This window comes from Cinclus cinclus, chromosome 3, assembly GCF_963662255.1.
Source record: "Cinclus cinclus chromosome 3, bCinCin1.1, whole genome shotgun sequence".
In the NCBI taxonomy this organism is placed as follows: domain Eukaryota; kingdom Metazoa; phylum Chordata; class Aves; order Passeriformes; family Cinclidae; genus Cinclus; species Cinclus cinclus.
Genome location: NC_085048.1, coordinates 116,178,028 through 116,194,330, shown reverse-complemented (window position 1 = coordinate 116,194,330; position 16,303 = coordinate 116,178,028). Strand labels below are relative to the sequence as shown.

The following is a 16,303-nucleotide window of genomic DNA, read 5'->3' as shown; positions in this document are numbered from 1 at the left end:
TATGTTAAACAGAAATATATCACCTTTTAAAAAAAAAAATGAAAGAAAATTCTTTGGCCAGTGCAACCTCAACTTCATTTTAATTCTGACTTGCTGTGCCAACAAGATTTTTATAATAGAAGATGTGTGCAAAAGAAGGAAACAGTACAAATTATTCCAAGTGATGATGTTTTTTTCTGATGATACAAAAGAGATTAAGTAAATTCTTATGGATAAAATCTACATATTTTCTGCCCATATGTGACCAGAGGCCACCCAGGCCAAATGCTAAATGATGGACAGATAAGAAACAGAAAGATTGAAGGAAAGATCAGAAGGAAGATGCCAAGGATTTTTTGGCTGCTGTTTATTTTGAAGAGCCCTGCAGAGGATCTGGAAAATCAGTCTTCCACAACAGACATGTTGAGAAAACTGAAGATTAAAAATTTAAACTAAGCAGCAAGCAGAAGAGAAAAGCCCTGATTCATAGAGTTATTAAGATAGGCAAGGTGCTTTTAGGAAGACTCAACGAGCACATAAATACATGTGGTATCAGGCCAAAGGCCTTGGAAATCAGGATGTTCCAGAATAAAACTCAAGTTTCTCTAAAACCAGTAACTGGCTAAAAGAGAGGAAAACACACAGGAATGCAGAACTAGGCTTCACAACGGAGTGCTCTTAGCACACAGCTCATACCTTGTGTACATGGAAAATTACTCAGGCCAACAAATAAAAAGTCTGAAAAGCTGCATCCAGCACCACCAGGGTGATGAGCACAGTGTGCCCATCTTAGACTTTCCTTGAGCATCATCTCTTGGTCACTGGTAGAGAAAGGACTGGAGCAATCTAGAGGTTTGGCCTGAGCAGCTGAGTTTATGACCAAAACCTTTTCACCAGACATCAATGTCTCCCTTGGTCTTTCCCCGTCTGACTGGGAGGCCACCAAAGCTTTGTACCCAGGAAGCTCCTGAGCTGACAGTGGGCCTGACAACATCTCCTGCTGCACATAGAGGAATCCACTTCCACCTGCCACGGCTCACACCAGATCTCTTTCTGAAGGCTGAAATGCCTCATTTCCTCTAAAATGAAATCTGTTCCCACAGGCATTCTCCACTCTCCATTGCACCTATCTGGCTGGAGCCAGCCCAGGATCCAGTTTGTTCCTTTCATATTGCTCACCAAATTAAAGATGACACAGCTTGACACCAAAAGGAAAGGTTTTCCAAACACATCGTATTTGATTAGCTCTACAGTCCATCACACTGTCAACATCTTCCTTCTCAACTACAAAAAAAAGGATCCTTTCCCATGTGTGCAGCTCTGGAGCAGTGGAGAAGGCCCAATAGAAAACAGTGAGGGACTGGGTAACACCAAAAGGGACCAAGGGATTGTGAATTCCATGAAAAAGACTACTGTGGAAGTTTTATATTTTTCCTGTTGAGTCTAATATATTGATGTATCCACCAGTCTCCAAAAAACCAGAAAAGTTCATGTGAAAAAACACTTGATACATTAATGTCCAAGACACCATGCTATTGCTAGATTATTTTCCATATTTTTGGGCATAGCTGCTGTGGCTCTCAACAGTGAGATCCACAGGCACTGGGCACTGTTGTGGAGAAGACCATGGATTGGCCTGACCAACAAGAATTGCCACTGTCCAGTTTATAGCTGAGGAAACTCTCACATGCAAGGGAGTCTCAAATTGCACCATGTAAAAGGCACATCATCCCCCTCACCTCCCATTCCTCAAGCTTTGATAAATACCCAGCAGATTCTCCCACTCTTCCTCTGGACTAGGGAGATCTCATAGCTGGCCTTCCTTATTCCTCCCTCTCAAAGCAATCTTAGCATTTATTCCAATAGGTTTGTGTCCCACAATGACATATAAGAGGATTTAATGATGTTTCAGAGGAATACCCACTTTTTTGTTACCCTTGATGGAAGAAGGGCAGGGAAGCACTGGTTGTGTCCGCTTTGCATCTTCCTCAGTAAACTAGCAGAGCTAAACCAGTTTTTTTTAAGCAAATGCTTCCACAACCACTCCAGCAAATATTTGGCTGCACCTTGCAATGCTCAAAGTAGAAGATGCCAACGAAGCCCACACTTTAAGAATGAAGGAAATTTACGAAGTCCTTGAAGATTTCATAAACACCTATTCCTCTGTAAGGACCTATTTTCTGTCCTTGCCTCCATTTTCAAAGTGAATCAATGTTACTGGAAGGTCACTATGGAGCTTTGGGAAACAAATCTAACCTAGGAGCTTCCCAGGATGAGGAACAGCTCCTGAAGTATTTTTCTGGACCATGCACATTTGATACACACATAGATAAGACTAAGGCAAAAAACTGAAAGGACACAATTGAAGAGGTGAGCCTACAGCAAGATCCGTGTGGGAAGAGTGTGCTACCTGATAAACCATAAAACGATCTGTGAATTTTTCCAAAAGAGAGAGGAAAAAAATAGCATGAAGGGATTCCCACTAACAATGAGGTTACAGAAGAAAAAGGGATTTGGCTCTTCCTGGATCTATCTGTTCATTCCTGCTTTGAAAAACAAGTGGCAATTGCGTCCATTGGAGGAGAGCTCCATGCTGCCTGCTGCAGCACAGAGATACACTCACCTTCACCAACAAAACACTGGGGATGGAAAGGGAAGGAAATCCACACGTGGGCCATGAGCACCATTTCACTAGCACCAGTGCTGGGGGCTGATGGAATAGGTTTCCTAGGACAAGAGACATTGCTTTCTGGAGGACCAAGAGCATTGACAGGGATCTGACTTTTCCCTTGAGGATCACTGTTTTATTTCACCAGAGAAGAGGAACTCAAACTGCTCCTGAAGGAATGAGATTATCACAAGGCCTGCAAAAGCACAAAGCAGTAACAGCAGTGAATACCACATACCATTCATGAGCACCGCATCTCAAAAGTTTCTGATTCCACCTACATCACCATGAGGATGCTCCTTAAGAGCTGGATGATCTCTAGGAGCACACAAAGGAAAAAAGCCAGAACATTAACACAGCATTCCTATTCTGCTCCTCTTTATCCTCTCTAAAGAAGTCAGTACACTGAAATGTGGTGACCCACTGACACTCCTGAGTGAGACTTGATACTCTTTAGTCAGAGCACCTGTCTGGGCACAGGACCTACGAGCTGAGGGAGCATTAGCACAACCTGTAGCACAATACAACACGAGGCTAAATTCCACTCACAGGAAGTCCCCAGGCTGAAAATCTCTGTTGTGACTCACCGAGAAATTCATTACTAAAAGGCAACATTTTCAATGACACTACAAGAAATTAATGTGAAATGGTAGAATTAGGAAACCGTTCCTTCTATCAATCAAACCACCTTGCAAACCTAGAAAATTCAAAATAGATTTGGTTTGAATTGCTCAGAAACATGATACCAACAGGTATTGAAGTCCCCACCCCTCAAAACCCACAGCGGGTCTTGAACTTGTCATGCAAGGAGCTGTCGGAGTGACAGTGTCACTCCAGCGCTTCGTACAGCGTTCTGGTTCCCTGGTAAACCCTAGACGCACATCAAGGTCATGGCGTTCATCTCTAGAGTCCTCGGAGGGTCAGACCCAGGTTACCGGATACCTCCTCTCCCGGAATGCAGGGAAAGCACACTGACTACGGACACAGCCAGCAATGTCAGCTTGGGCACCACGAGCAGTGCCGACACCACAGCGGGAGACTCTGAGCTCCAAAGCTTCAGGAGACACGGCCGCGCACACAGCAGCACCATTTCCACCCCGCGAAAGAGGAGAAACTCTCAGCCTCCTGCCTGAAACCCGAACACCACGGAGTTATCCCAGGGTAACGCGATAGAAGCGCTCCCTCCCCAGAGACCTCTCCGGAGCGGGCTGGCTTTCCACACGCGGCCGGCACCCGCTGGCCCCGGGCAAGATGCCGTGCCCAGCCCCGGGCGGTACCTGACCTCCTGAGGTGGCCGACATCCTCCGTGGGTTTCCCTAGAGCCCAGCCCGGCCCAGCACAAGGCCGCGGCCGCCTTCGCACCTCGGCCCCCGCCCGACACCGGGACCGGCGGCGGCGGTCCCCGGTACCACCCGGCGGGGCCGCTCCCTCCGGCGGAGCCTTTGAGGGCTCGGGGCGCCCCCGCCCCTGGCGTGCACAGCGCAGCGAGGCCACGGCCCAGCCCTCTCGTGGAGGCAGCCCCGAGCATCCCCGCGACCCCCGGCCCGGGCAGGAGCGGCGACGAGGAGCGGCCGCGGCCACCGCCACCACCCCGCCCTTCCCTGCCCTCACCTCGGGCCGTCCCGCCTCCCCCCGCCGAGGAGGTGGCCGCGTCCGCCCCTGCACTGCAGCTGCCGGCACACCGCCCCCCCCCCCACTCCCCGCCGCCCCTCTCGGCAGTTGGTTCGCCCCACCCGGCCCACCTTCTCATTGGTGGAACCGAGCCGTCACTCCGCCGCTGGCTCGCCCACCCCCGAGGGCACGCTGGGAACCCGAGTCCAGAGCGCGGGACTCCCTCCCTTCGGCTGGAGACGCCGGCTAGGGCGGTAAACTACATCTCCCGGAGTGCCTCGCGCACAGCCTCGGCGCGGCCGGGCCCGGTGCGGTTCCCGGTCCCGCATCTCGCAAGCCGCCAGAGGGACGGTCCCTCCCTCCCTCCCCCCTTTCTCCGCCCATGCCCGCCGCTGCCCGGCCAGGCCCAGCTCACCTGGCCCCGCCGCCGCCGGCGCCTCCCGGTGCGGCCGGCGCAGGCAGTGCATACCCCACGCCCTTCAGTGTGGCTCGTCGGGCGCGGTGCCGCCGGCCCGGCGCGCTGCGGTTGCGGCTGCGGCTGTGGGACGGGCCGGCCCCGAGAGCATCCTCCCCCTCGGAGCCGCGGCTGGCGGCGGGATTTGCCCACAATGCACCGCGCGCCGCACCGACAGCATCAGCCTGACATCACCCGCGGGCCGTCCCCGCCCAGCCGGGCCCGCCCCGCCTCCACCGTCAACCGGCACCGGGCACCGACTGGCGGCACGTGCGGCTGGGCGCCGCAGCGCTCCGCGACTCCGAGAGCTGGGAAGCGCACTGGAGTGGGACTCGCCCTGGGACCGGGAACGGGACCGACATCGGCAGTGCTAACGCGATCACGAGCCTTGTCAGGACGGGGACCGGTGCTCGTCTCTGCGTTGGTGGCATCAGCGCTGGCATCGCCAGCACGGCTCTGGGCACTGGGGCCATTGCTGGCAGTCTGCACAGAGCCGGGTGACTGCACTGTTGGGACCGAGGCCAGAGCCAGCACATCTGCCTGAGGGACTGGCAGCTTTACCACTGTGGACCTAGCACTGCTCTGGGCTGGCAGTGGAGTCAGCCCCAGCAGTGCCTGCAGCTTTTTACTCCAGTCCTCTGGGCCCAGGGCCAAAAAGGGACTGGTGCACTACACTGCACTGTGAGTGGCAGCATCACCACACTCTGGCCAGGACACTACACTGGGACCAGGACCAGCATCACCAGCACTGGCCTGGACACTGCACTGCTAGGAACAGAACCATTCCCCATCCATACAGGGCCAGATCTTGCCCTGACAGGGCTGGGAACAAACCTGGCAGCTCACAGCTGTGTGCAACCCAAAAAAGTCTCAGAACTGTCCCTGCGTTCAACTGAGCAGTGTGCCTGTCCCTGGACAGTTTCCCTGTTCCCCTGCCCTGAAGGGCACAGCTGTGTCCCTGCTCTGGAGAGGTGCCATGCTCCCTGCTCCAGCTCACTGCAAATCACATTGCATTTGAAGCACACATAAGCACGTGGCTCCTGCAGATGTGCTCTGCAACGCTCATGGCCGTGCCTTCTTGTTCCCTTTTCAGTGTAAATCACCCATAATCCAGCTGGTGCTCATGCCTCTGTCCCAAACTGTGGATGGGCACTGTTCTGTGTCTTATACACCTTTACAAAACATGCTGCAAGGGACACTCCTGCCAGACTCACCCTGTAACACACTGGTGCCTTCTCCCTGTCCCCATCAGAGTGTCCCCATCAGACCCAGCCTGGTGTTGATCCACAGATGGAGGTTCCCACCTGTCTTGTGAGTGGGATGTCACACCAGCTTCCACAGGGCAATCCCCAATTCCCCAATCCCCTGTGGGACATTATCTCCTAGCCAAGACTTTTCTCCCCACCAAAACAGTCCCTTGGGGCCAGGGTGGTAACTGAGGGGATTTATTGTGACAAGGCAGACCCAGCACAACCCTGGCCACCCCCAGCCACTCAGGTCAGGGAGAACAGGGCTGCCAGGTCCCCACAAAGTTCCTCCACCGTCTGGAGCCCCCTGCATTGACGACTTCCTCAGTGGAAGCATTCCACAGAGACTTCAGGGAATCTCCAGCCTTGTAGCAGCTCATCCTGCCGGTTCCAGGGGTTAAGACACTCACAGTTACACCTTATGCCAAGGTTCCTGTCATTCCAGGTATATGATTGACAGATGATTGGCAGTTGCCTTGTGGGCTCTTTGTGCTGCGTCAAGATCCCACCGCTTGTATTCCCAAGCAATAGTTCATGGTGCCGAGTCTGAGAGGTAAAGAAAGTGGGCAAACCAAAATGAGGTGTGGGAGCTGGTTTTCCCCAAGAGGTCATCTTTACTTCTCAGTATCTTTCAGATCTCTCTTTCACTGCTGGACCACCAAGCACAGGCCCAGAAGTAAATTGGATTGAGCAGTGATACCAAGCTGGAAGGGATGGAAGGGTTTGATGCTGGAGCCTTTATTCCACCCTCAGGCTGGGCAGCCCCAGGTGCTACCTAAGGGGAAGCCAGTGTGACGTGGAGATTCATCAGCAAGGGCTTTCTGGAGCAAAGTACATAGCAAACCCATTGTGGGCTGCTGTTGCAGGAGAAGAGCCAAATGGGGTGGGAAGTTCTGTGCTCAGGGGTGTCAGCAACAGCACTGAATCTCCTTGGTCTGAAATCCAGCCTTAAGCAGAAAACTCTTGAGAATGGGACAGCTGATGGCCTGACCTGTATAAAACTAGTCTAGTTATCTGGATATTTTAAAGTATGGGCTTTCTCCCTTGTTCCTCATTGGGCAATTATAACACATTCATAAATAGAATTGAAGCAAATCCACATTTTTCACACAGTTTTGACCTTTTTTTGTGGTATGACTAGATGTGAGCAGATCGGACAAAGATTTACATTCCAGATTAGCTCAGGTACTCAGGTCCTCCAAACCTGCTGCAGTTCCTGTTGTTTTGGACACAAGGTCCATGCTTATCTGTTAAAGTGGTCTTAAACTTGCCTCTAAGCATGCTCTTCTGCATATGGAGCTGAATGGGCTTAGAAACCTGCTAGAACAGACACCTGGGAACATGTCCAATTTAATCTGCAGGCAGAAATGTAGCTGAAAATGATCAAAAGATTTTATTAAAATCTGAGTTAATTGTGACTTGGGAAAATTTCTAACACAGACCAGCATCTACTTAAATCTGTGATGGTGTTTTTGCCTGGTCTTGGACTTTCTTTGTGGAGTCAGATATCAACTGTGTGCACACCATGTGTCCTTTCCATTGGAAATGACAGTTAGGAGCAGGTCAGTGACAACTGAGTGACAGTCATGGATTCCACAACTTTACTATTCATTTTCTTTAGGTCATTAAGGGAAACATGGGGATGAGCAATTGAGAAACATAACACCTCATTGACTAAGTCTTTTATATATTGTCAGGAATCAAAGATGAGGCCAGTAAGTAACTGCTGGTAGCAGTTAAGGAGTAGAAACATATGGAAAGTTGGGGGGGGGGGGGGGTTAAGATTTTTTTTCCTTTTTTTTTTTTTGCTGTAGTTCTGTCAGCAGAAATCTCAGCCCCTACTCAACCCACTACTGGCACTGCTCATCAGTTCCTGCCATGACACCAGCACAGAAGACCCTTAATCCAGGCCAAGATCTGCAGCTATTCAGCAGCTGTGTCTGTTCCCTGCTAAAATCTCCTGCAGGGCAGTGACATTGCTTGGCTGGTCTGGGAGATTGTGCCAGGAGGCTTGGCTGTAGCAGGGAATTCCTTCTTCTGCCCCAGCAGCCACAAGCCTTTGGAAGTTGCCACACAGAGATCACTGTCACCAGGCTTCTCCAGAGCTGGGAATACCAGCATTCCTGTTGGGACTCCATAATGCCAGAGGGCCCTAAGAATGTAGAGAGACACATTGCAGGAAGCAATTCTGTGACTTGTCTTTTATCCAGCACCAGCCTTTCCTGATGCACTCAAAATACTTAAAAATGAGAATTGCTGTAACATGCCTTGGTTCTCAAAAAGTCAACAGCCTGATGCCAGCCTTCACTCATTTGTTCAGAAAGTCATAGGTAGAACAAGTAGGCATTGCAGAATCTCAGAGACTCTTTTCCCCTCTCCTCATCTCTTTTTGGAGCAAGAAAGGAGATTTGGGCTGGAGTTCAGCAACCCATCTGAATGGGGTCATCAGACTTTATTTGGGTTGTGTTGCTGTTGGCCATGGTTTTCTCTGAGGAAAACAGCAGCCAAACTTTGAGAGTGAGGGATGGTCTGGTGAATCATGAGCAAAACAAAACTTGCTGGTAAAAAAGGAAAATCAGCCTTGGTGGAAGAAAACCAGAGAAGAGTTCCCAGAATTTCAAGGTCTGCAAATGAAGCAGGTAAGCTTTAAGGCCAAATAATTTAAATTCATGCTTTTTTTCCCCTGACAACTTGATTGTTTGTTTCATGAAAAGCATTCCTCTGAAATCCTGAAAGTGGTATATATCTTGCATATAGATGCAAGATAGAAAACTTTTAAGCAATCCTTGGGCAAACCAAGTGAATGCTGAAAAGGGCTCTCCGAGCCCCTGTCTGGCACCAGGTGGCACACGTGCTGCTGCTTGGAATTTAGGGCTTGGGCAAACCGAAAGTGACAGTCCAAACAAAAGGAAGCAATATCGAACTACAGTACCCATGAGCTAATGCCAGTTTTACAAGGAAATTAAATTTCTATTTATTCTTGCTTGTTACCTATAATACACAGTAGAAAAGTTCAGCAGTGTCAGAAAATCTCACACAAAAATCACACACAAAAAAGTGGTGATATTTTTAGAAAAGAAAAACACCATTTGTTACTAGCACTGCCAGAAGAAGCTTCATAGCAGATAGAGTTATTTCAAGTTTTTAATCTTGAACATGAAATGTGCTTTGCCTATGCAAACCCTATTGGGTGAATAGGTGCCCAGGTAGTTTGGCACTCCTTAAGGATGCCCAGACCATGCCACTCTGACCTTTCAGATTCCATGCTGGGAGGCTGGACAAAGCTGTCTAAAATAATAAGTTTTTTCATGCCAGAAAAGAGTGTGTCTCAGCTATGGACAAGGAATAAGCTCTGTGTTACCTCCTGTAAAACCTTGTTACCCATTGTTGAGGGTTTGCACCATAAAGTCGGGGTGAAATCCCGTCCCTAGATTAATACAGAGGAAGAAGGGTTGTGGTACCAAAGCCAGGAATTCCACGCTATGGTAATGATGGTGCTCGCAGGTCTGCCGAGCAAAAAAACGCATGTGAATCCCGCTCAGAGACACCCCATTTGGAGCAGAGGGGACAGGGTTATGACAGCTGTGTGTAAGCTGGTGTACAAGGGCACAATGTGTTTGCCACCTACCCACGAGCACAAGCACTGCCTGTGCATGAGGACTGTGCCACTGGCCATGCTCACTTTGTGCTCAGCGTCCGGGTGCGAGCTGATGGACACCAGCTGTAGATACGACAGCGTGCGTGTGTGCCGAGAGTTGCTTTTTATGTTAAAGTGCCGGGCTGTGCCTGGGCACCCCTTTTGTGGCAGCAAGGATATGAACAGGGGTGATATCCCCACGGAGGATAGTGCTGGGTCTCTCTCTCCAGGTACAGGCATATCTCTTGAGGTGCTCACAGACGGGCAGGATGCTCCCTGGTGCAGGGTGTCTGGGTGTGCAGGGTGTCCCTGCTGCAGGGTGTCCCTGGTACAGGGTGTCTGGGGGTGGAGGGTGTCCCTGCTGCAGGGTGTCCCTGGTACAGGTGTTTCTGTGCGCAGGTCGCTCCCGGGGCTGCGGGGTGCTCGGGGTGCGGCGCTCCCGGAGCCGCCCCGCCGGGGCCGCCCCTTCCCTCCCCGCAGGCGGTGTCTCTCCCTCTCTCTCTCTTTTCTTTTTTCTCTCTCTCTCTCTCTTCGTCGCTCTCCCTCTCTCGTTCGCTCCCTCTCGCTCACCCGGTGTCCGGGCGGTCGCGCCGGGGACAGCGGGGCAGGGCTGTGTCCCCATGGCGCTGGCGGCCGCCCGAGCGCGGGCTCTGCGCTCCCTCAGCCTCCCGCGGCCCCCGGGCCGGGTCCCGGTGCCGGCCCGGAGTTGCTGCAGCCCGGCGGGGGCCCCCGGGGCGCTGCCGCCCGGCGAGTACCGGGCCTGGAGGGAGCGGGCGGCCCGAGACCCCGCCGGGTTCTGGGCGGACGCGGCGCGGGGGTGGCTGCGCTGGGACAGTCCCTTCCACACGGCCTGCCAGCCCGGCTCGCCCGCTGGTTCCGCCCGCTGGTTCCTCGGAGGCCGCCTCAACGTCTCGGGTAAGGAGGGATCCCGGCCGCGCATCCCCCGGGCCGGGCGGGAGAGAGGCGACCCGCGGGGAGAAGTTTCGCCAGCGCCCGTCTTTGGGGGGGTGAAAACGCGGATCTTGGTCGGGCGGCGTTGGGAGGAGACGAGCCGGGAATTGCGAAACGCTGGAGAAAATCCGAAGCCGGGGTAACCGTGGCTGAGCCTCTTGCCCGGGCGCTGCCTCGCGGGAGGCCGCCCTTCGACCTGCGGGGATCGGCTGCGGCCCCGGCCCTGGGATGCCCGGACTGGGCTCTGCTGGCTGCGGGCACCGGCTGCTGCCCGGTCCCGTGGTCGCTCAGGATGATCCACAGGTGGAGAAAGGTGTTTTTCTGGCAGAAGCTGCAGGGATTTTTTTTTTTTTTTCTTTTCTTTTAAACGAGGATCTTGTCCATGCCGTATCTGCCTTGAAGGCTCTTCCGTGCTTACGGCCATGCTTCATCCAGTGGGAATCAGCTCCAGCCCCATCCAGGGTACCACTCCGTGGTGATGTCTTTTAACAGGATGAACATTTCTGACCTTCATTTCCTGCTCCTCGAGGAGGGCATCGGTTCAGTAGAGCAGAAACTGTTACATCTCTGGCCACTTTCTTTTTTTGACAGACAAAAGAGGAAATGCTCCTCAGGTCTTCCAGAGAACATAAGAGAGTGTCTCCTCCCAGGGGATGATGCCCAGCAGTGGATCCCAAGCTTATGGAAATGTGTGTACAGCCCTGTGTCCAGCACCCAGCAATCAGAGGATTTTAGCCAGTTTTGTTTTCATTAATTCCTGTTGAAAGTAATATCTTGTCTGTGTACAGTCTATTGGGGATCTATTTCTTTCCTCTGTAGAGTGGGATCAACACTTTCTTCTGTATCCCATGTCAGATCTTTGATATCTAGACATCTCTTTGTCTTGAGTCTGGTTCCTCAGCAGACAGAAAATGACACTTTGATTTCTTTCCATACATGAAAAGAAATCACTGGCCTTTGAAACAAATGCACAGAATTAAACAGGTTTGCTGTTGCTGGTTTTCTTTTCAAGTGTGATGAAGGCAGTACTTTGCCACAGCCAAATTGCTGTTTTTCTGCTCGGAGACTGATTTTGTCCTTTCACCTCTTGATCTGAGCACTTGCTGCTGAAACATGGCAACAGTTCAGGTCCCTGATCCAGAACATCCTGTGTGCACGTCTCCCAGCACAGCTGAACCATGAGCAACTGAGTCATCTGATGCTCTTTGTTTGGGGGCTCTTGCATAAGGATTTTGGGGACCTGTGAACTTAAGGGCTTCTGGATTTCTTGCACTGTAACTCCTGGCCAGGAGAATAACCGGGCAAACTACTGCATTTCCCACCAAGACACATTCTCAGGAGCTTGTCTTACTGAGATGAATTGTTTCTGAGCAGTCAAGGAAGCAAGAAAATGTATGGGGAAACCACTAGGGTGTAGTAGTAAGGGGAAGGTTTCTATTTCTTTCATCAAATGAGCAAAAGGCTCCTGTAAGCCTATGATCAGGAAGGAAATAATAGCATTTGGCTCTGGTTCACCAGCGTGTTCTTACTGAGCACAGAGCTATGGCTCCCACTTGGCACAGCCAGGGTTTTTTGCTGCAGGAATTCTCTCTGAAGGCTGGTGTGGCTGCTCACGAAGTCAGAGCAGTTGCTTGTGCAATGAGCACCCCTTCGTGTGATCCGCTGTCCTGGGGCACATTATGGGAGGGAGGGTGTAGCTACGAGGAGCTTGGAGGTAGGAGTGGCTGCTTGTGGTGGACCCAGCCACAACAATGAACACAGGGAGAGGACAACAGTGTATAGCTGCTTGAAGCATTCCCCACTAGAGCTTTTGTCCTCGTGTGTCATATTAGGATGGTTTAAGAAATGTTTTTGTCTCTTTTATTTTTGTAGCACTACCACAGGGTTTTGCGTTAAAAACAGAAGACTAAAACTGCTGAAGAATGCTTTTTCAGGTTTTTGAGACTAGCGCTTGTTCTTCTAATGAAATGTGTTAAATTCTGAGGGATTTCTTTCTCTGTCCACCTTTAGGGACTCATTCCCACCCCATGTGGTGGTGTGATGGTGGGATCACAGAACAGCCAAAGCTACTGCAGGACACAGCTTTTTAAAAATTTATCTCGAAAAATGAAATCCTTTCCCATCAGTATTAATATTTCCAGGAAATATGGTCTTAAATCCAGCAATTTTTAAAAAGGTTTTGTCTGAGTTATACAGCAGTGTCCCTAACTAATTGCCTATTGAAATAAAGTAACTGCTTTTGAAATATTACAATGCAATAAGTGTCATGCAGTCTTGGAATTAATACTTAACAAGGGTCTTCTCTAAATATCAGGCAAGTTGCTACTGGACATGCAGGCAGGTTTCTTTTGTGGATTCTATAAATTTCTTCAGGTTGGATGCTCTCCCTAAGTCCTCAACTTCAAGTTGATGAGGGGGAGAGATGCACCTTTATAAAGGAATTTTATATCTTTAAATTTTAGGAGGTGGAATACACAGCCTGAGACACGTTAATCTTTGCCATGGGTCTGATGATACATAGATGTCTGAACTTGGAGTTTGCCATAGATCCTACAGTTTTAGATATTATCAGTTAGCTGAGGTTCAGCTCTTTGTTATACCCTGAAATAAAAATGTTTCATACGAGCTTTAATTAGAAAATCCAAATGGTGCAGTGCTAAATATGCCAGCTGGGGAAGACTGTCCAAGTTCCGTAATGAAATGCTGCTCTGGGGAGCAAAAACATCAAAAGGGTGTCTTGTCTTTGTGCTGCTGGGAGCAGGGGAAGGATTTGGGCTGGCTTAAATTAGGCCAGTGGAGCTAAGCTGAGCTGAATTGACCATGGCTTCTCATTGGTATCCATCTCTAACGCCACCGTGCCAATTAAGTGTAGAATTTGTTGTATAGCTTTATTAGAGCTGCAAATGCTCTCAGTTCCTCTGTTACACATTAGTGTGTGCCTAGCAACCTAAAAACTGATGTTTCATCTTGCACTTGCTTGCTGTTGCTCTTGACCAGGCTAGGTTTACAAAGCACTTTTCATATGATCAGGGTTTGTTTAAACCTTTGTTGTTTTTTTTTTTTTTTTGCAGTAAACTGCTTGGATCAGCATGTCGAAAAGTCTCCGAACAGAGTGGCTTTGATTTGGGAGAGAGATGAACCTGGCACTGCAGTGCATGTCACATACAGGTATGGCACCTTCTCACACTATGCCTGGCAGTGTGAGGGAACAGGAAATGGGATTTTTTTTCACCTGGTAGTTTCCTTTTGCATGCTGGAGATGTGCATGGGAAAATTTCTGTGAACGGCTTCTGGTTTCAGCAGAGTAGCTAATGTCTTGGTGCAAACATCTTGTGTTGATGGTCAACAGCTTGATACTGAGCCCTGGCTGGAGGGGATTTTAAGATCCCTGTGTTTCTCTTTCCCATCTTCAGTGCAGTTTAGAGCAACCTTGAGGCTGCTCTGAGTGACACTGACTTGTAATTGATGCTGTAGATTGTGGGGTTTTTTAGAATATGGCAGCTTTATTCATATATCTCTTCTCCTTGCTGTGTGCCCTCGTTTAGGAGACAGTCCCGCCTTTTCCATCATCTCAGTTTCTAGTGAGATTTAAGTGTTTCCCAGACTTGTGCGTTCCTCAGTGCATGTTTTAGGGAGCCAAATGTTTGAGCTGCTGAATCTCAAGGAACCAGATGTTTGTTTGACTAGATCAGAAAGCGGAGGAGATGAAGAATGTCCTAGCATCAGACCTTTACAGAACATTTTCTGGAACTTGCTGGGATTCCTAGAGCTCCTTGGGTCTGAATAGATTCTGGTGGTCTGAGTCATCTCCAAAATTTATTGAAGCTCCTGGTAACATTATTCATTGGAGTGAGGAAAGTAGCCAGCAGGGAGGAGTGGGTGTAAAAATAACTTTGAGAGGTTAGTGCTCCATGCAACAGAAATAAACGCTATCTAGTATAAATCTGTGAAAGGAGTGCATTGGTTTTAATCATGGTTTTAATTTGTTATTTGGCAGAGTGTTTAGGTCTGTTGTGATATAAATATGTTGTAATGAACTGGGTAGCTTGGCTAAGTGCTTTTGCATTTTGCCATTCTGGTGGTGAACATGGAGATGGAACCAAAGATTTCTCCCCGAGTTTATGTATGGTATGTTTTTCTCCCAGGTTAGTGCACTTTTACCTCTCTCTATGCCTCTGGCATGATGTCTAGAGGTAGAAAAGAGGTGACAATTGTGCTCAGATAAACCTGATAAGAGAAGCAGCCCAACAGACAGCATAGCCTCATTCAAGGCAGCTCTAACCTCCCCCTTAGGCTGGTATTTGAAATGTACTGAGCTGCTGGAGACACTCAAACATCTTATCTGCAATCTCTGGAGATAAGGGATGGCCTTTCTGAACAGCAACAGGACTGTTTTTTTTTCCCCTGGCCATGCCAAAATGCTTTTGGAAGAAAGTCTGTTTTCAACATGTGGAATTGTGATTGCTGTGGCATGAAGACAAGCAACCCATATCTGAAAACTGAACCCTTCTTTGTGCAGCCTTACAGAGATACAGTTACTGGTACCAGAAAGGAGAACACCCAAGTGAAAGACATATTGGCAGTCTCTATTTTCAAACTTCTACCTGTATTTGAGAGCCATGTTTCTGTTTCTGCCTGATACTCTGGGTGAGATGTGACTGCATTTGAGTTGCTCAAGAGACTTTGGTCCTACCACGTGGTAAAACAGGTCACTTGGTTGTCTGCTTATCTCATTAAGGCAGGAATAGCTTTGTTGAAAACAGCAATACTCTCTGAGTGTTTTGCCTTTTCTGTGGTCTTTGGGCTGCATTTTTATAGGTTTTAAATGGGATGTGAAGCTTTTCCCATGGTGTCTTGGCAGTGACTTCTCTTTGAGACAGAGCTTAGCTGAAAACCTTTTGCAGCAGTGCCTTATCTGAGCTAGAAATTTTGTGAGGGAAAGCATATCAGAGAAGGAAGTGGCCCAGGAGCTGGAATTCTGGTTGAGTAGTCCTTGGTGAGCCTTCTGTAGCACATCAGCCTCAGTGTAAGAGGGAATGAGAGGGATGCTGGACACATGTCTTGGCAGAAGACAGATGCCTCTTTCTTTAGGATCTGGATGCCCAGTTAATGTCATAGTGACCTTAGAGTAAGGACTTGGCACTCTAGGAAGCCAAAGACTTTAATTTGGGCACTGCCTTATGCACCAGCTTTGAGTAAGGCTATGGATTCAGCTGGGAGAGAGCTGTCCAGGGCTTATGTGCAGCATACTGCACGGCACCAGTTTTTTGCATTATCTACTTTGCAAGGCTTGCTGCTGTGAGCTACTTCTCCTCAGAGATAAGTTCTGAGTGACAAAAGGAAAGATGCAGCTGCTGGCCTGGTCCTCTGCCTTCTCCTCTGGGGCGTTGTCAGGGACAAGAAAACAGCTGAGTGCTGGCCTTGTTCCCATCGCAGCCTGCAAAGGAAGAAGGTGGCTGCACAGGAAAAGGGCTGGAACAGGCTTTCCCCTCCCTGAGGAAGTGAAAAACCTTCATCAGTGGGGTGTCCTCCATGCAGTGTCAGGAAATGCAGCTGCACTGGAAACTGCTGTCCCAGCTAGCTCGTCCTTGGCAGAAGTAAAAGCCTCAGTTTGCCTCCACTGTGGGCAGAGAGCTGGTGGGCTGTGCCATCAGTCAGCCCACATCCCTGTGCACACTTGTCAGCAGGAAGGGTCGTGTCTGTACAGCAGAGTTCAAGTGCTGTGTGCTAGGGGAATAATCCAAACATCTGCTGGT

At 49.7% G+C, this 16,303-nt stretch overlaps 1 protein-coding gene across 1 annotated transcript in view; it reads left to right on the top strand.

Moving 5' to 3' along the window:
• Positions 1 to 10,067: 10,067 nt before the first annotated feature.
• The window catches only part of ACSS1 (acyl-CoA synthetase short chain family member 1), a 30,791-nt gene continuing 24,555 nt past the window's right edge, over positions 10,068 to 16,303 (top strand). The window contains exons 1-2 of the mRNA XM_062490711.1: positions 10,068 to 10,511; positions 13,619 to 13,715. Coding sequence (XP_062346695.1) covers positions 10,217 to 10,511; positions 13,619 to 13,715 — 392 coding nt within the window. The 5' untranslated portion in view covers positions 10,068 to 10,216. The remainder of the gene's footprint in view (positions 10,512 to 13,618; positions 13,716 to 16,303) is intronic.